The sequence below is a fragment of the Siphateles boraxobius genome, unplaced genomic scaffold (assembly GCF_051911475.1).
Source record: "Siphateles boraxobius isolate OS27281-9 unplaced genomic scaffold, OSU_SipBor_1 41, whole genome shotgun sequence".
Lineage (NCBI taxonomy): Eukaryota > Metazoa > Chordata > Actinopteri > Cypriniformes > Leuciscidae > Siphateles > Siphateles boraxobius.
Window position 1 is genome coordinate 20,196,072 of NW_027509042.1, and position 19,585 is coordinate 20,215,656.

Here is a 19,585-nt window from a genome sequence, read left to right on the forward strand (position 1 = left end):
ACAATCTACTGAATGTTTCAGTTATAGGAACCAACACAGGTCAAAGAACTTTTATCTTCCTGCTGACATCCACATAAAGATCAATGAGGGAGGTACATTGACCCTAAAGTGAAAGCTGTTGCTGCCAGAACAGTGAAATACACTCATAAGCTATAAGATATTGCAGACATGGAACCAGGATCAACTGTCAGTGCTGTGCGGAGCCAGAGGGTTTTGTGTGGAGAGGAAATTCGACCTGCAGTTATCTTAATAAAAGAAGGAAAGATTCATAGCATTCTGTCTGATTCAGAAGCTTCAGCGCACGCAGCTGGAAAGGTGAGCTAGACTGAGAGAGTGCGACATACACCACCTGCTGGAGACTACAGGCGGAGCAGTCCTCAGAAGATTTTGGACACAAGGGCCTGGTTTCAAAACAGGGCTTAGATTAAGCCAGGATTAAGACTTAGTTCAATTAGGACATTTAAGCAGCTTTTATAAACATGCCTGGTGTGCATCTTGAGAAAAAACAATGGCACTGACTTATTTTAAGATATCTCAGTGCATACTGCTTTCAGTTAAAACAGCACAATATGCATTTTAGTCTGCTTAAGCCTTGTCTGTGAAACTGGGAGAAGAGTTTGCATTTAAAAGATTTAATATTTTGCATGTTGGTTTTAAACACCTTCTTCAAAACCATATATATATATATACTATATTTGGTCCTCCAAAATGAAATACACATAAACTAGCTAAACTAAATATTATTGATAGGTTAAAAATAGAGAGAGAGAACATAATAAAACCAATGGTAGTAAAAGTCTAACTATATTATAAAAATAGATTTTAACCAAAAGGTTGAAGAAGGTTCTCATAATAAGGGTACACTGTGTACAAAATTTAAAATAAAAAGTTGCAGCATTAAGTTTTACAATCAACTTGGCTGTTTAAGTCATTCCAACTTAAATTGCATCAAACTAAACTATAAAAATGAGTTTAATCTTTTATTAAACCCTAAAAGATAACCCTAACCCTAACCCTAACTAATAAAAAAGTTGAAAATGGCTTAACTTATGTTAATGAGTTGAAGCAATGTCAAACCATATTATGTTAATTCTCATAACTTAATGATGATATAATTTTTTACAGTGTATTTTTTTTATAAATGTCAGGTTGGGGCACTGTTTAAATCCATTGCTTACAAAAAATGTTAAGTCAATTCAATGGTTTGATATGTAAATACATATTTTTATTTTTATTTTTGCTAGTTAATGATTTTGTTTTAGAAATGTTAAAAGACTGTTTCATGCAGGTTCCATTATGACAGCCTACCCCATATTTTGACAACATGTCTTCTATCCAAAGTAAACAAATGTCTATATGTCCATGTTCAGCGAACTGTATTTTTGCTCAGTATGCATCTAAAACACATCTCTAATCTCAAACAAAACATCTAAATCTAATTTAATCCTTAAATGTTTTCCATTCATGTACTAAATAGACAGCATCTTTATAACAGGTGTTAGATGTGGGGAACAGTCTGGTAATGCCAGGAATAGTGGACAGTCATGTTCACGTAAACGAACCAGGCCGTTCCACCTGGGAAGGGTACTGGACAGCCACACGGGCAGCGGCTGCAGGAGGGGTGACCACTATTGTAGACATGCCCCTGTGAGTATAGACTTTAAAATTAAAATTCAGTGACTTAACTGAAATTTACCATTATAATGGACGGTATATTTGGAAATTCTAAAAAAAAAAGTTTGAATTCCCTCATAATGATTACAAATAGTATAGCTGATAGCTGAACTTTTATTTGCAAGCTGATAAAAGTTCTTTTGGAAGGAGGTGTGTGTGTGTGTTGGGGGGGGGGGGTCCTAGCTTGATATATAACAAAAAAGTGACATAACTGATTAATTTCATGGTACATAGAAACAGCATCCCACCAACTACAACTCTTGAAAACTTTCATGAGAAGCTGCGTGCTGCTACAGGACAGTGTTTTGTAGACACAGCATTTTGGGGAGGAGTCATCCCCGACAACCAGGTACTTGCCTACAAACTACCTGTACGAAATACGTTTTTGTTTTACAATGTTTTTATAATCTTTTAATATTTAAATATTACCATTTGCGCAAAAGTGGGAACACAAAAATGTTTTTTACTTCTACATTCCAAACATGGAAGTGCGAAAAATATTGTTTATCCATCTAAGCAGAATCAGCCGCTGCACACAGTAGTGTTTCATTTCTAAATAAATCAGTTTTGAATGAACTGGTTGAGTAAATCATTCAATGATTCACTCTAAAAGATATCCGCTGCATCCAAAATCTGGTAGCACTTTATTTTACAGTCCTGTTTCGCTTGAACATACTATGCACTTATTGTAGTAATGACAATAACTGGGTAATAACTAGATACTAACCCGGAACATACCTTAAAATCTTAATTCAACCCATGTAGTTACCTTACACTACTCAGTAAGTACATTGAAAGAGCATACTCTAAAACAAATTGCAACACAAAATCCAAATCTGCAAATTTCACACTTCATGCATTCAAAATCCTACTCCACACATTCATACTAGATACAGCAGCATGTACATTTTAAAGGTCAAAGTAAGTACCTTTTACAAATGAATTACCTATTTAGAAATGATGCGATTTTGGATGCACCAATCCACAAAGATTCAATGATTCACACCAAAAGACTTTGACTGCATCCAAATATGCATACTTCACACTTCATGTGTACTAATTCATACTTACACACATTCATACTACATAGCACATACTTTTAAACATCCGCAAAGTATGTTCTTATTCAAAATAAATACCTACTCAGAGATTATGCCATTTTTGACTAGATTAGTCCCTAAATGAATCAGTTTTTGAACGAATTGCTTGATTAAAAGATTCTCTCCAAAATACATCGGCTGCATCCAAATATGCATGCTAATTCATACCATACACATGCATTCAGAAGAAGTACTTATGCGATTTCAAACACTTGTTGGCCATACACTTGTTTAGTTCCTGAATGAATCAGCATTTTTGAACGAATCAGTTGAGTAAACAAGTCATTGATTCACTCATAAAGACAGTCACTTGTCTCCATCTATTGGCATAAGAATGTGTTGCCAGTATAACAATAAAATGTTTGTCTGCCTGCCAATCCATCTCTGTTCATCCATCTCAGCTAGAGCTAAGGCCGATGGTCGGGGCTGGTGTGGCTGGATTTAAGTGCTTTCTGATCCACAGTGGAGTGGATGAGTTTCCTCATGTGAATGACACTGATCTGCATGCAGCTATGAAACAGCTCCAGGGAACAGACAGCGTTCTGCTGGTGAGCCATCTCATATTCTGCCTGCCCCATTTCATTTCATCTGACCCATCTGACATTTCTGCCATGATGAGCTTCTCATGGCAATGGTAAAAGCATGCAACATATTTAGTCACAATTGTTCAGACATAATTGAATATGCAGCAATAACTATGAAATATGAAATAATAATGATGTTACTTATGGAACTTAAAATGAAGTTCTATAGTAATTGCACCTATTTTGGAATAGTTTCACGCAGAGCGAGAAGTCCAGCATCCAGCTACTGAGAAAGGGGGTATGAGCTTAATCATTTAATGGTAATTAAAACTACTGAAAATAATGAACATTTATAAATTTGAAGCTGCTTTTCTCGTTCCACAGATCCGCATGAATATTCCACCTTCCTGAGGTCTAGACCTGATATTATGGAGCTTGAGGCCATCCGTACCGTCACTCTGCTCTGCTTACAGTATAAGTATGTTATGATGAGACCTATAAGGGTAATAGAGTCCTCAACTTTTGATTATCTATTGACTGTTGTGCAGACTAGAGTAACCAATCAAGAAATGAAAGGTCAGCTGTTCTGTTCTTATTATCAGAGTGCGATGCCACATTGTGCACCTGTCATCAGCCCAGCCTCTGGAGCTCATTAGGGCAGCAAGACGGGCTGGAGCTCCGCTGACTGTGGAGACCACCCATCACTACCTCAACCTGACGGCAGAGAACATCCCAGCACGGGCCACTCAGTTCAAATGCTGCCCACCGATACGAGACACAGCCAACCGGGTATCAGAAAAGAAAAAAAACGCATTTTATCCAATGATTCCGTTTTACAGATTCTGTCAAATTTACACAAGAACTTGTTAAAGTAATAGTTTACCTAAAAATAAATGACTTTCTTGTGTGGAACACTAAAACAGAGGTCATTTCCCCCATGCTATTACAACTAATGAGCACCAAAAAGGATGTAAAAACAGCATCATAAAAAAATGCACTATATTTCAAGTCTTCTGAAATCATACAGTAGCTTTGTGAGTGGAACAGACTGAAATTTAGATTGTTGACTGCCGATTATCTTCCCCTCCAGTGGGCTGTCAGTCAGGGACAGTCAGACCCGATCAGTCCCATTTGTAAACCGAATTTTGGTTTTGTGAACTGAATCAACTGATTTATTAAAGGGTTAGTTCACCCAAAACTGAAAATTCTCTCATCAGCAACTCACCCTCATGTAATTCCAAACGCATAAGACTTTCGTTCATCTTCGGAACACAAATTAAGATCTTTTTTATTAAATCTGAGAGCTTTCTGTCCCTCCATAGACAGCTGTGCAACAGACACTTTGACGCTTCAAAAAGTTCATAAAAAATCGTAAAATATTATGAATCCCTATAAACTGAGCGGTTTAGTCCAAAATTTTCTGAAGAGACACGATCGCTTTATATGATGAACCGATTGAATTTAGGCTTTTATCCACATATAACATCAAAGATCAAGCATGTTTGCTTGACGTGTGAGAACCAATGAGATTCATTCTCATGTTAAGTAGCACGTTTGAGCTTCAGCAAGAGCCAATGAGATTCATTCTCATGTTAAGCAGCACGTTTGAGCTTCAGCAAGAGCCAATGAGATTCATTCTCATGTTAAGCAGCACGTTTGAGCTTCAGCAAGAGCCAATGAGATTCATCCTCATGTTAAGCAGCACATTTGAGCTTCTGCAAGAACCAATGAGGTTTGTTCTTGCATGTCATGCAAGTTCGGTGGATGTTTGCTGATCAATGTTTATTCGTGAATAAAAGCCTAAATTCAATCTGTTCATCATACTGTTTAAAGTGATGGTTTCTTTTTAGAAAATTTAGACTAAACCGCTCAATTCATATGGATTAGTTTTACGATTTCTTTCTGAACTTTTTGAAGTGTCAATGCGGTAGTCAATGGAGGGACAATGGAGGGACTGTCAATGGTGGGACATAAAGCTCTCAGATTTCATCAAAAAGATCTAAATTTGTGTTCCGAAGATGAACGAAAGTCTTACTAGTTTGGAACGACATGAGGGTGAGTGATTAACGACAGAATTTTAATTTTGTGGTGAACTATCCCTTTAAATAGAAGGCAAAAAAAATTCCCACAAAGTTATCATGTTTTTAGAATACTTGTAATAAAGAGCACAAGTCACGTGGACTTTATTCATTTGTTTTAACACATTTATTATGGTGCTTTTGCACCAACTGCATCCTTCTTCAAAATGTAGCTTTTCGTGTTCCACAAAAGAAAGTCATACAGGGTTTGCAACAACATGAGATTGACTAAATAATGACAGAAGTTTCATTTTGTGTGAACTATTCCTTAACTATTTTCTGATTGTCTCACGAACTTCCACAAACCGTGATTATAGTGCATTTTAACTATTAGTAATGAATCTGTTTCTTTGTCAGGAGCTCTTGTGGTCTGCACTCAAAGCTGGGGAGATTGATATGGTTGTTTCAGATCACTCACCCTGCACACCTGACCTGAAGTGTTTGGACAGAGGCGATTTCACACAGGCGTGGGGAGGGATCTCTTCTCTGCAGTTTGGTAGGCTGCCAATTCGTTCATACACTCACACGCTCTATGTCTTATGATGGCCAAAGTACGGTGTGAGGTAAACAGTGGTCCACCAACAGTTTACCAATCAAACTAATGATTAACTCTTAAAAAACTGACGTTCAGGTATCAAGTCCCAGATTTTATCGAACTTACAAAAGATCTACAGTCACATGAATAAAGTATGGGATTAGTGTGAATTTCCACATTAATTGGTCATAAATCTTCATCAAATCACAACAATTGACAAACAAGTCTGCAAAACAAAACACAAAACATGGGTGTTCCACAGTGATTTTGACCAAATTTACTGGACACATGAAACCGTAGCTGTTTGCAAAAGACTCACAATGCTAAGGAAAACGACACAGCACACCAACATCACAACCTCATACTAACCATCATTGTTTGAAGCTACTTTGCAGTTTCATGTCCTGACAGCTTGGAAAGCTCAAGTCCAAGTTTATCAGGACATTTTGCAGAGAAATTTGTCTTCCAATTAAAGTGCAACAGGGTGTTGCAAGAGGACAACGACCCAAAGACCAGGAGTAAAATCAATAACAGAATGAGATCAGCAGAAGAAAATATGCCTTCTGGAGTGACCCGGTCAGAGTCCTGACCTCTTTGACCTCCAAAGCATAACTCTGAATTTATAATTCAAACCCTGATCAGCACTTATGGTTTGCTGTAAGTTACTGCCAAAACAGGGTCAACCAGTTACCCAGCTAACAAAAAAAAAAAATGTTCTCTGAACATTCAAAACATCCCGTTTAAAAAAAATAAAATTAATTTACACTTAAGTAACAAAAAATGTTAGACGAACATCCAACTAAATCGAAATGTTCCTTGAACAATTTATAAATAAAGTTTTTGTGCTAACGTTTTGAGAACTTTATTAAAGATGAGATGACAGATGTTCTGTTTAACGTTACTGGAAGAATGTTTGTTCATAACTTTAAGAGAACCATGTCAGAACATTAGCAAAAGTTCTGAGAACATTCCCTTAAAAAATCATTGCAAGACAATCAAGACAAATCTAGACAATCATTGCAACATAAATTACATTAAACGGACTTAAAAGATTAGTTGAATCTTGTATAACTTATAAAAAAGTTGAAAATTGCTTAACTTATTTTGTTGAGTTAAAGCAATATAAAAACATATGTTGTCATAACTTATTGATCATAGAATTTGTTTACAGTGATGTTAGCAAGGTTCACATACCTTTTCCAAAAACTTTTTTTTCTGTTATTGCAACTGGGATAAAATTTTATGATCAATTTATTTAGAGAAATATATGGTTCTGTAAGTTAAATTATCAAATTCAAAGAGTGTTTCATATATTGCGAGTCAGCAAAAACTTAATTGGCGTAACTAAAATTTCCATTCATCTTGCTGTTTACCAACAGGTCTATCTTTGTTCTGGACATCAGCTTCTAAAAGAGGATTTTCATTTTCTGATGCAGTAAGACTCTTGTGTAAAGAACCTGCTCGACTCTGTCGCCTTGACAACCAAAAAGGGAGTCTCATTCCAGGTCACGATGCAGACTTAGTCATTTGGGATCCAGAAAAAGAGTTTATGGTGAGAAAGAGAAGGATTCACTCAAGGGAGTTGAGCTGAGATGCTCAAAATGACTGACAGCAAGATAGAACATGCTTGCTGCAATAATTCTGTGTTTCTCTGAAAATACAAATGCTTTTTGGAGCCTGCAAGTAAATGAGTGTCATTTATTTTCTTAGGTGAAAGAAGACAACATACATCACAAAAACAAGGTAGGTCAAATTGTACATAAACCAATATGACTTTTCACATACTGATGAAGGGAATTTTTTACTTTTTCTCTCTTTTCAGTTGACTCCATACCTTGGCCTTGCTCTGCGAGGGAAGGTGAAGGGCACTATAGTCCGAGGGAGGCTGGTTTACAGTCATGGCTCTTTCAGTACTCAGCCTCTAGGGAAGCATCTCTTTATTCAGCACAAGACACCGGAACCACTGTGAACAAAGCACATGAAACACGTTCATTACATATCTCGCTCTATAGACCTTATGTAGCTCCGCCCCTTTTCAGCGCTGCGCTCATTGTGTTCCGTCTTCCGCTTTGTATTTCCACAGCATGAAGGTAAGATCTTACCGATTTATGAATGAAATGCTTGTTTTAAAATCGTACTGGTGTACTGACATTTGTTATGACGTTAGTTATGACAATGTTATGACATTAGTTATGACATTAGTTATGACTAATGTTGACATTTAAACATTAGCCTACAATTCTCGATAACTTTCAATAACTCTACAATAACTAAATCACTTCACCGGCTAATTACTCTTCGACAGCGATACCATAGAAATATACAGAGCTACCGCAAAAACAGAAGTTCAAAGACAAAATTCTAAAGATGTCTTGTTTCTCTGGCGCATAAGGTCTATTTACTCACCACTGTCAAGTCAGGAATAGCTATGCAAGAATGCTACTGTGTGGCATATAATTATAGAGTAAATATATATTTTTTAATTAACTATTTTTTTTAATTGATTATTGTGAATGGTTGTGGTATATTCCAAAATGCTTTGGATAACACTTTAAACAAACATTGCAAACAATCATTATTAATAATAATACATTTCATAATTAAGGGGATAGTTCACCCAAAAATTTAAAAGATCATAATTTACTCCCCCTCATGTCATTCCAGTATGACTTGTGTTTCTTCTGTGGAACATAAATGAAAATATTTTGAAAAATGTTGGTAATTAAACAGTTTCTATTCTCATTGTCATCCATTGTATTTTTTGTCCATACAATGAATGTCAATGGGAACCAAAACTGTTTTGTTACCAACATTCTTCAAAATATCATATATATAATATATGATTAATATCATAAATATAATAATATTTTGGAGCAGGGTTTAAAGCTGAAATTTTGTTTTTAATTGTTATAGAATTTGAAGAAAAAAAACATAAATGTTAAATATATTTTTGAACTATTAAAATACAGAATTAAAATATGAATATGGTGAATTTTTTTCATTTTCATTAGTTAATTAATAATGAATATTGTTAACTAAGCTCTATTGCAATTGTATATTTCTTCAGGGAATGTAAAAAGAATTTGATTACATCACTGTAAAGATAAGTAACTAATGTTTAACCCAACTTCAGAGCAAAACACTGAATTTTAAAGATTGCTTTGCTGATTTACATGTAAAAATAAATGAATAAAGAATTTTGAAAATTATTTATCTGTGATATTAAACTGACATTTGTAATTTGTTCTTGTTTTTATGAGCAGACATTGTCAAAGTATATTATGTACACTAAATGCTCAACATTTGAAAGATGCTGGAATAATAAATGCTTATGCCCTATACTTTTGTATTTAATTAATTTGTGTTTTAAAGTGAAAAATTATAACCGAAAACACGATTTAAGGTTTTAAGATTTCAGTGTTAGTGTTCTTTACTCAGTTAACAAGTTGAAATAGAATCTAAAGGCAAATGAAATGTCAGTTAATTGAACAGCTGCTGTCACTGCTCAGCTGCACTGTTATAGTACTGTACCGTACGCATGTCAGGACACAAAGTGAAATGATTGGCCAACAGGTGAAAGGTTTGCCCATAGTTTACATGAGTTAACCATTGCCTCAGTCTGTCAGTGTGCCGGCAGCATTATGTCCTCTCTGTCTGTTCTTCCACCGGAATGTCTGTTACAGCCTTTCATCGTTCCAAAGCGACTTATGCTCGGACCAGGACCGTCCAATGTACCCCCACGGATCTCAGCAGCCGGTGCACAGCCCATGCTGGGCCACCTGCATGCAGAAACCATTGAGGTAATACAGTACATATGTGCTCATTAATATATGGACTACTGACTTTTGAGGCCTTCACTTTTATACAATAAATGACGCTTTACCATTTTGAATCATATTGTCTTAAGGGATAGTTCACAAAAAAAACAAAAATTCGATCATCATACTTACCCTCATGCTGTTCGAAATATGTAGCCTATGACTTTTATTCTTCTGTGGAACATACAGTAAAAGAAGATTTTTTGAGGCATGTCTCAAACGATCAAAAACAGTTTGGTTACATACGAACATTCTTCAAATATCTTTTTTGTTTCACTGAAGAAAGAAAATCATACAGGTTTGGTATGACATAAGGCTGAGTAAATGATGACAGAAAGTTATTTTTGAGTGAACTATAAATATTTAAAGTCCCCCTGTGGTAAAAATCAAGTGGTGTTTGGGTTTTGGTGTTTTTAGACAAACCATGTGCAGATTCATAAGTCAATGCCATTGCTGAGTATTTTCTCTTTTAAACTGCGGTGAACCAAAGACAGTCTCAAAAACACGGTTTGAAATCGCAGGAGTTTCTGACGTCACAAACTACCTTGTAACCAATCACAAATGTGCTGGCGGGCTTTAGCATATCATTAACACTGAACTAGCAGGGGAGATGCCAGGTTATCCTGGTATATTTTCCTGCTGATGTGAAAAATTGGGTAGATTTAGTAATATAGTGGGTGTATGATGTATATTACGATGTTATGATGAACTATATGCCTTTCTCCATGATGTTCTAAATGTTGTTCTAAGGATGCTGATTTTCAGAAGGCAGTTGTCTGACTCTGAGATGGTGAAAGGAAACATTGGTTTGTGTAACGCCAGTTGTTTTATAACATAGTCAAGCAAAAGGCTAATCAAATTAATTACCGTTATGTGTCCGACATTGTAAAGAGGATATCGTTGTGCATGTTTACATCAGTAAGTTGACCACGGGGCTAATTAGCATATTCATTGCTCCGCCTATACTAAATGAAGCATGGGTGAGTTACATTCAAGCTATTTTAAAATTTTCACAGGAAAAAATGTTTAAATATGTCATTTTGGTGATCAAAGATAAATTGATTGACTACAGGGGGACTTTAAACAACTGAAACATAAGTAAAATGACTGGGATGTGGTTAGTGACATTGTCAAACACAAATTGTAAAGTAGCTTGTTTATAAGAGATTTTCGTAAATATAATCTTGTCATAATTAATATCAATCAATGAAATTAATTCACTGTTTGTTTAATTTTCTTTCAGATTATGAATCAGATCAAGAGTGGCATTCAGTATGCGTTTCAGACCCAAAACCGAGTGACTCTGGCTGTGAGTGGACCGGGTCATGCTGCTATGGAGTGTGCCATCTTTAACTCACTGGAGCCCGGAGAGAGTGTCCTCATAGCCGTCAATGGCATATGGGGGGAGAGGGCTGCAGAGATCGCTGAGAGGATAGGTACGGTTTCTGCTTTTAGTAGAAAGCCTGGAACCGAGAGTTATAAAGGTGATTCAGAACATCATCAATTCATATATCGAACACTCTTCAACAGGTGCCAAGGTGAACACAGTTGTAACCTCTGCTGGTGGGTACTTTACAAATGAGGAGATTGAGCAGGTAAAAATGATGTTTCATTAACCACTTATGTATTAACTACATATGCTTAACCATGTTTGTACTGTTTTGAAGGCATTAGACAAATACAGGCCAGTGGTGTTCTTCCTCACACATGGAGAATCCTCCACAGGAGTGGTACACCCCATAGATGGCATAGGTGACCTTTGCCACAAGTGAGACATCTCCTCCTGAATAGAGCTTTGATTTATCAACATGCTTCTGATTAAGACTCCTTAAAATAAAAAGTTTTCGGCTTTAAGTCTATTTTACTAGCTTAGAGGTAATCTCAAAATTCACCTTTAGCAGATGCAACAGTCTTCCTCTTCTGAGAAAACAGAGAATAATTTAGCGATGCACGATATAATATATCGATATTGGCCGATATATGTTCATTTTTAATGTTATCATTAGTGCCTGTGCTTTGTTGTGATGCGGAGTGCCTCCAATATGGCAAATTCCGGTCTGATGACGCGTTGTGAAAACCCTCTATAATGCTAGAAGATGTTATGGGTAGAATAAATAGCAGCATAGGTATCATGCTATTCCTAAGCCTCCCATATGTGTATATTCTGGGCGTTGTCAGACCTGTCTCTGGGAAGAGACAGTTGGGAGCAGTAATGCTGACGTCTCCGCTTTCAGAGCTGTATATTGTAGCTAGAAATTCCCAGCTAGTCTTTAGGTTGGTTATCTAGGCCCCTTTAATTCATTTTCAAGTCATAAGGTGAAAATGTCATCGGCTTCATAGCTGAGGCCTCCATTTCCCTTAGGCGTAGTGGTTTTTTGGCTACCCACAGCTTTAGTTTATTTGCCCTACACAACTGGGGCTCACTTTAGTACTCCCTCCCATTTGGGCCGAGTTTGAGCACACTCCCTTAGAGCCTAAGCGTGCCATGGGCTTTTTGATAATTGAAGTTGTAGGCCTTTCTATAGGCCTCCTCGATAGTCAGGTAGTGTAAGATTGTACTCCCCTTGTTTAAAGGGTAGATAGCACTCTAGCTCAGTACACTGTCCATTGGCAATGTAAAGTAGGAAAAGTCGGGCCCACAGTACTGTACACTAGGGCTGGGTATTGTTCAAAATCTTTCGATCCGGTGCCAATTTCGAAACCTCAGTTTCGATACCGGTTTACAATTTAAAATCTTATTTGAATATATTTCAAAATGTAATTTATTGAAATTAATTGAATTCAAAGCTGAATTTTCGAAATCATTACTTCAGTGTCACTGTCACATCACCCTTCAGAAATATGAAAACAATTGCTTTGCTTCTTAATATTTTGGAAACTATGATAAATTTTTTCAAGATTCTTTGATGAATAAAAAATTCAAAAGAACAGCATTTATTTAAAAACGAAATATTTTGTAACATTACACATGTTTTAATGTCACCTTTGATAACTTTAATGCATCCTATTCCTTACTGAAAAAAAATTCTGACTAACAAACACATTTTTGAACGGCAGTGTACATTCAGTAGGTTATTATTTATTGCAATATAAACACTGTCAGAGTGATCAACAAGGTATCTCTTTATTTACCAGTCGAAGACGCAGCAACTTTTATGTTTACTCCGTGCACGGTCAACTTCATCGTATTTGTCGTGGTATACCGGTCTTTGCAGCTGCAATTATTTTACCGCAAATACTGCATCGCGGGCTGTTGGCATCGAGCCTGGAGAAATGTACCCACACTTTTCATCGACTTTTCCACATGTCTAAGGTATGTGTGTGTGCTCGCGTCTCATATGAATATGTGCGCAGAGAGTTTGTGTGTGTGTGTGTGCTGGCGTGTCATTGAGTATGTGCGCGAGTTTGTGTGTGCTCGCGTCTCATATAAGTATGCGCGTGGAGAGTTTGTGCGTGCACGCGTGCGTCTCATATGAGTATGTGCGCGGAGAGTTCCGCACGTCTTGTGTGTGTAGAGTTTGCTTGTAGCCTATGTGCATTTCATATGTATTTGTTTGAGCACTGACGTTGAGGAGTTGACTCCTTAGGTATCGAAATCTGGAACCGAATAAAATGTCATTTTTCGATACTCGATAGTATCGAGGGAATTCAGTCGGTACCTAAAAAGTATCGAACTCGGTACCAGTGTTGGGCAAGCTCCTTAGAAAATGTAGTGAGCTAAGCTAGCAGTTACTCTACATTAAATGTAGCTTCACTACACTGACGCTACCACTCTGGGAAATGTAGCAAGCTAAGCTACAGCAATATGGCAAAAGTAGTTTACTACATCTAAAGCTACTTTTTCAAATTTAATTTTTATATTGAACCAACTTAATTCCAAGTCAATGCTATCTCAGTGATCAATAACATTGTCAATCAAACATATAGGCAGGCATAATTTGTCAGTTCAATTGTTCATTCAACAACTGTTCCAAACCAATTTGGCCAAAAAAAAAAACATAACTATATAAAACCATATAACTATATAAAACTCTAACAAAACCAGGTGTCAATAGTGTGTGCATCTTTTTCCATTTCTCACGTGTCAGCCCAAGGATTTATACTGGTACGTGATGTCACACCATACGGAGCAGAAGGTGATGATAATGCACCGAAAAGCTGGTTTGTAGGGGCCTATGAAATCCGTTTTATTTTTTCCCACATTCCAAATTCAGTTTTATTTTGTTTTCATTTTTCTGGACTCCCATTTTAATGGTTAAATAACATTTTAGTAATCAAAAACGTGTAATTAATTGAAATCATGAAACGTATATAATTTAACAATAATTTATTAACATTTTTAAATAAATTACATTTTAAGGGCTCTATGAAATAGTTTTTTTAATGGTTTAAATTGTAATGACCAATTATTTAAAATGTAGGCCTAATGATTTAAGCAAAACTTTCTTCAAAGGTTAAAACCAACCTTTTATTTTGACAGGTTGCCATGTAGCTAGACCTTTGAGCCTCTGTTTTTTTTTTTTTTTTTTTTGATATGGCGATAGTTTTTCTCAAATCAAGCTAAAATGCTGCTAAAGTGACTCTCAGAGCGGCTTTGTAGATGAAGTTCATCGATCCATTACTGAAAACATCGCAAGCGTCATGATGCTTATGGTAAATGAATCCGCGCGTCTGAGCCATTCATTCACAGAGACACGCAGAACATGCATGATTCCTTTTTAAATAGTCTTTAAGCCGTTTAATATCCACAGACACTAGTCTATATCGCGATTTTATTTAAGTTTAGGCTACTTACCTTCTTTTCATCCAAGATCTGAGAAATTCCGTGAAATTCCGCGTTATACAGTAAATTTAGTTTTTATGCATGGATATCGCAATTCAGTCCATGTTTTCCGTATTTCGGTAACTTAATGAAATCATATGGCCCTATGGTTGCCAACCACCGTAAAACAAGAAGAAGAAGTCATCGTCACTAACTGATCCAGCATCAGTGATACTTAGCAGTTGTATTTCAGAGCTTGAGCTTTAGAAAATGTAACGTTAGCTTGTGTGGACGCTACCGCACTACTTGATCAAAAAAAGAGCTTCGCTACTGAAAAGCTATTTGATTCAGAAAACAGCGACGCTACCACCACGCTACTGAGAAATGTAGTTAAACTAGTAGCGTCACTACTTGTAGCGACGCTACTGCCCAACACTGCTCGGAACCCAGCCCTACTGTACACCTATGATATCTAAGGCTAGTTCTGCTAACAAGTATCGCTATGAAGAAGCAAGCCTTCACATGCCTCCTTGAAGGTGGCTCCACCATGTTGTGGATTTTAGCAATAAATAAGATCATCCATTTGAGCCTCCCTGATTCTATGACCATAGGGAATAATGTCACTGACAGCGTGTATGTGGAGGAGGAGTGTTTTCTTGGCAATTCAGGTTGAAACTGCCAGTTCTGACGTTTTGTCACGAACCATAATTGGCATGCACTCCCCTCAGCTCGGTGGGATTGTACTTCGTTCCCCAATAGCGTCATCAACGCAGTGCGGGTTCCCTTTCGAAACGGAACGTCTAGGTTACGACTGTAACCTCTGTTCCCTAAAAACAGGGAACGAGACACTGCGTCATTAGCCATGCCTCGGGGATGCCTGCTGAACAGTCCCTTCAGACGAAAGTGGATGACATGTTCTCTAGGTGCCCCTTTTATACTTCCGGGTCGCACTAGTAGTGACGTCATAGTCGCCTGTCAAATTCGATTGCCGTGATTGGATAGTTTTTCAGACACCGGTTCACGTGGAGGGCATTACCCAATAGCGTCATTGACGCAGTGTCTCGTTCCCTGTTCTCAGGGAACAGAGGTTACAGTCGTAACCTAGACGTTAATCATTTACATTTATCCAAATAGCAGAAAGTTTTATAAATACAAATCAGGGTTGGTTGCTTAAAAAAATGTAAAATGGATGGATGGGTGTGTGCGTGTGTGTGTGTGTGTGTGCGCGTGCGTGCGTGTGTGTGTGTGTGTGTGTGTGTGTGTGTGTGTGTGTGTGTGTGTGTGTGTGTGTGTGTGTGTGTGTGTGTGTGTGTGTGTGTGTGTGTGTGTGTGTGTGTGTGAGAAATATATTGATTATTTTGTTTTTTGAGTAAATTCTGTTCTGTCACTTAGGTACAACTGTTTATTTCTGGTTGATTCTGTAGCGGCATTGGGAGGTACTCCTATCTGCATGGATGAGCAAGGTATCTACACATTACACGTTATGGCACCACAAACATCGCCTGTGATCCATGATTTAAAATGTACATTTTGTATTTCTAGGTATAGATATTATGTATACTGGCTCTCAGAAGGTCTTGAACGCCCCTCCAGGAACTGCACCAATCTCCTTCAGTGAGAGAGCATGGTGAGACGAAACAGCTGAGGTTTTTTTATTATGTGGGAAAAACAAATCTCTAAAACACTTTTTTTTTGGCAAAACAGCCAGAAAATATTTAACAGAAGGACAAAACCAATCTCTTACTTCTTGGACATGAGCTGGTTGGCGAATTATTGGGGTTGTGACGACAAGCCTGTACGCGCGTAAGGACCACTTTTACCAAGCACTGTTTGTTTTGTTGTTTACCAAAACAAAGAAACAATATGCTCAGACCTTTGAAGTAAATTTCTCTATCATTAAAAACAATGAAAGAATATTGTGCATATATGATAAAGTTGTATCTGTTGTTTGTACAGTTATCACCACACCGGACCTATAACTTCTTTCTACGGTCTGCGGGAGAGTCTGGCCATCCTCGCAGAGACTGTGAGATCATATTCTGCCTTATACTCACATTTAAATTTTGTTTAAAAACGGCCAAAAACATCAACACGAATTAGTAAATCTGAGAAATATAAGGGATGCATCAAATGTATGAAATCAATGATAGTTTTGACAACATATTTTATTATCAGTGGAAAACAAATAAGCTGCCAAACCCACAATATTATACCATTTTCTGTAAATCTCTTTCTAAAGTAAATTAACTTGGAGTAATATAATCTATATAACATGCACCTTAGTCTGACCAAATATCTTTGTATAAAATTTAAATTTTTATGTTTATAATACCACCCAGATATTGGGGGTACGTATGGTGTCAGCTGTTCCCTTTTTTGTTTTTTTGTAAATTTGCATTTTAGTATGAAAGTTATTGATGAATCATGCATAGATTGTCAGTTTCTTGTGTGATTTTAAGACCCAATGTTCCTCAGCAAGTCACAAATAGTTTTATGCTTCAACTGCTAGAGGGCCAAAGTAACATAGTGCATGAAACTAAAGTCAGTATGAAACTGATGTTGCGATAGTCTTTTCTTCCTGATCGTGACTATTCCCACTTTTCCACATTGATTCCAGTTAAACGGCTTCTCGAACAAGAAAACATTTAGGATGGGGCTTGATTTTGTCCAGAGAATTGATTGAATGGTTTGCTATTGCTGTGATCTCATGTGAGTGACAGGTTGTCCCGCCCTCAAACCAGGAAACACATCATCAGTGAAGAGAAGAGATGTTGCTGATGTGCACAGAAAATAATTTAAAATAAATACTGCAATATTCCTTATAAAAACAAGAATTGTCCATATTGATTGCATGTTGACTTTAAAGGCACACTATGCAGGAATTCTGTTTTTGTCAAACAGCGACCCCTAGAGTCGCTGTGGAATACTTGCACTGTCGTAAAATTATCAACAATGGATGAATGAACAGCATCGTAAAAAATGACATACTACAAGCAAGCACAACAACATACAATATAGAACGCAAACAAGTTTACAAATAAGATATTTAGTCCATCAACAAGATCGCCAGGTCACCATTGCTGTTGCATCCAGTGCTGCTTTTTAGCTCGCGCCAACGAGTAAATGCCCGACCGAGTGGGACTCTTGTCCGGTTCCTCACGCGGTCAGATTCTCTTTTCCTTTTCAAACTTTCTTCCGACCGCTTTTTCTTTGCTCGTTCCATCGTCTGAAATGCGCGCAAGTGTCTGCGTGCTTCATATGTTGTTGTTGTGTGTGACGTAGTTGCCGTAAAGCAAGTCGTGATTCTCGCGAGATTTGTCGGGGGCGCTCCTCTCCAACTTACATAGCCTTATATATACATAGGTTTTTCCAGCGACGACCCCCCCAAGCTTTACTACCAGGATGATTCGTCCTACTATGAGTTTATTTACCACTGAAATTACTTTGAAGCTGTTATATTAAGGTGCAATTGTTGCATAGTGTGCCTTTAAGTGCTTCAGAAGATCGTTACGCATTCAAGCACTTAAAGCTCTTGGAGAAAAGTAAATATTGTAAAAAAGGCATTTGTTTGATGCATTTTTTTTTTATAGGGTCTTGAAAACTCATGGAAACGACACAAAGAGGTCGCAGAGTACTTCCATAAAGGCTTAGAAGAAATGGGCCTAAAACTTTTTGTGCAGGATAAGGTTGGTAGAAGAAAAGGAGCCTCAAAGATCACAAAAAAATCTCATATACATGCTATATGAGTGTAACTATAGTATTACCTGTTTTGAAAACTTCTTGTGTCTTATAGAAAGCAAGACTGCCAACAGTGACTACAATAGTAGCTCCCCCGGGATATGACTGGCGAGAAATCACTGGGTACATAATGAAGACCTATAACATTGAAATCTCTGGGGGTCTGGGACCTTCGGCCGGCATGGTGAGAAGCTATTGGACTAAATTAATCATAACTGACAGACAAAAGTCATTCCCAGTACATTGATATAGTGTGTTAAAGAAACACATGGGTCAGCAATTGTAAATGCACTGTAAATGTTTTGTTTCTCACGTTATTTTACAGGTTTTGCGTGTGGGACTGATGGGATGTAACAGCAGCAAGGCCAATGTGGACATGGTGTTGGAGGCCTTGGCTGATGCTCTTAAACACTGTCACAAGAGCAGAGTCTGACAGCTTGACTGCTCATCAATAACAAGTCCAGCTTTTAACCCTATATCAGTCGTTTTCAACTGTTTTTACTGAATACACCCTTTGAAAGTAGAAAAACTTGTTATGTCCCTCCTTAAAAAAATGAAACATGTAATTTGCATATTATAGCTGCTACTTACAGTTAAAAACAAGGGGAAAAACTAGTACAATAATAGTAGTTATGTTACGTTTTTATTGAATAACTGCTATAAAACAACTAACTTTTCATCTTTAAGGTTTTCTTTTTCTGATGATTAATGAAAAAAATCTACTTTTTGTGAGCTAGCCATTGTTCTGCTATTTTCTGTGTATTTTACGTTTTGCAAAAACAAAACATTAAAATTTTATAAAGTGGTTCTTGCAATATATAAAAAAAAATGCATAAAAAGGATTAATGGAATAATTCAGCCAAAATAAAAGTCTTTTCATTTACTCACGCTCATTTAGCTCCAAACCTGTCTTGATCTTGTTCAGGGGGGGTTTGCAGGGTTTTGCTGAATTCCTGAGGCTAATCAGAGTATGCAGAATTTATTGTTAAATATTCAACCAAAGATGCAACAAAAACATTTTTTCCTTGGTTATGCAGCTAAACAAAAGCTAGTTGAAATGTCTACAGTATTTGACTGATGAAGAAACAATCCACGGTTTTCTACAGACCTCAGGTTCACAATCCTCCTTCTCAAGGCCTGCATCATGCACAGCCTTCTGCATTTTACAGTTGCACCTCATTGGCTAAATCTGGCCAACAATTATTTAAATAACAATAACTTATGCACACAAATATAAAATTTATACAAAAATAATAATAATATACAAATAAATAAATGGCCCAATATCAAAAATGGTCTTTGGCTGCACCCATTGATCTGAAACTTTCCACTGTGTACGGATATGACGTGACACGC

The 19,585-nt window shown here is 37.0% G+C and overlaps 2 protein-coding genes across 4 annotated transcripts; both read left to right on the forward strand.

Moving 5' to 3' along the window:
* Window positions 1-72: 72 nt before the first annotated feature.
* LOC143706667 (allantoinase, mitochondrial) lies at window positions 73-8,784 on the forward strand. Of its 3 annotated transcripts, none has more exons than XM_077198864.1 (11): window positions 73-315; window positions 1,496-1,647; window positions 1,915-2,023; window positions 3,176-3,322; window positions 3,551-3,596; window positions 3,683-3,776; window positions 3,901-4,087; window positions 5,734-5,872; window positions 7,291-7,463; window positions 7,622-7,654; window positions 7,734-8,784. In XM_077198864.1, exons 1-11 carry the CDS (start codon window positions 169-171, stop codon window positions 7,878-7,880), a joined length of 1,374 nt encoding a protein of 457 aa, XP_077054979.1. In that variant the 5' UTR covers window positions 73-168; the 3' UTR covers window positions 7,881-8,784. The 3 variants fall into 3 exon arrangements, with proteins under 3 accessions (XP_077054979.1, XP_077054978.1, XP_077054980.1); XM_077198863.1 differs by having other exon boundaries at window positions 74-315; window positions 1,909-2,023; XM_077198865.1 differs by lacking the exons at window positions 1,496-1,647; window positions 1,915-2,023 and having other exon boundaries at window positions 74-315.
* A 586-nt stretch (window positions 8,785-9,370) lies between these two features.
* agxta (alanine--glyoxylate and serine--pyruvate aminotransferase a) lies at window positions 9,371-18,819 on the forward strand. The gene is made up of 11 exons (XM_077198866.1): window positions 9,371-9,711; window positions 10,973-11,165; window positions 11,260-11,324; window positions 11,397-11,497; window positions 15,884-15,954; window positions 16,034-16,118; window positions 16,196-16,294; window positions 16,448-16,517; window positions 18,082-18,177; window positions 18,285-18,413; window positions 18,555-18,819. Exons 1-11 carry the CDS (start codon window positions 9,553-9,555, stop codon window positions 18,660-18,662), a joined length of 1,176 nt encoding a protein of 391 aa, XP_077054981.1. The 5' UTR covers window positions 9,371-9,552; the 3' UTR covers window positions 18,663-18,819.
* The last annotated feature ends 766 nt before the right edge of the window (window positions 18,820-19,585 follow it).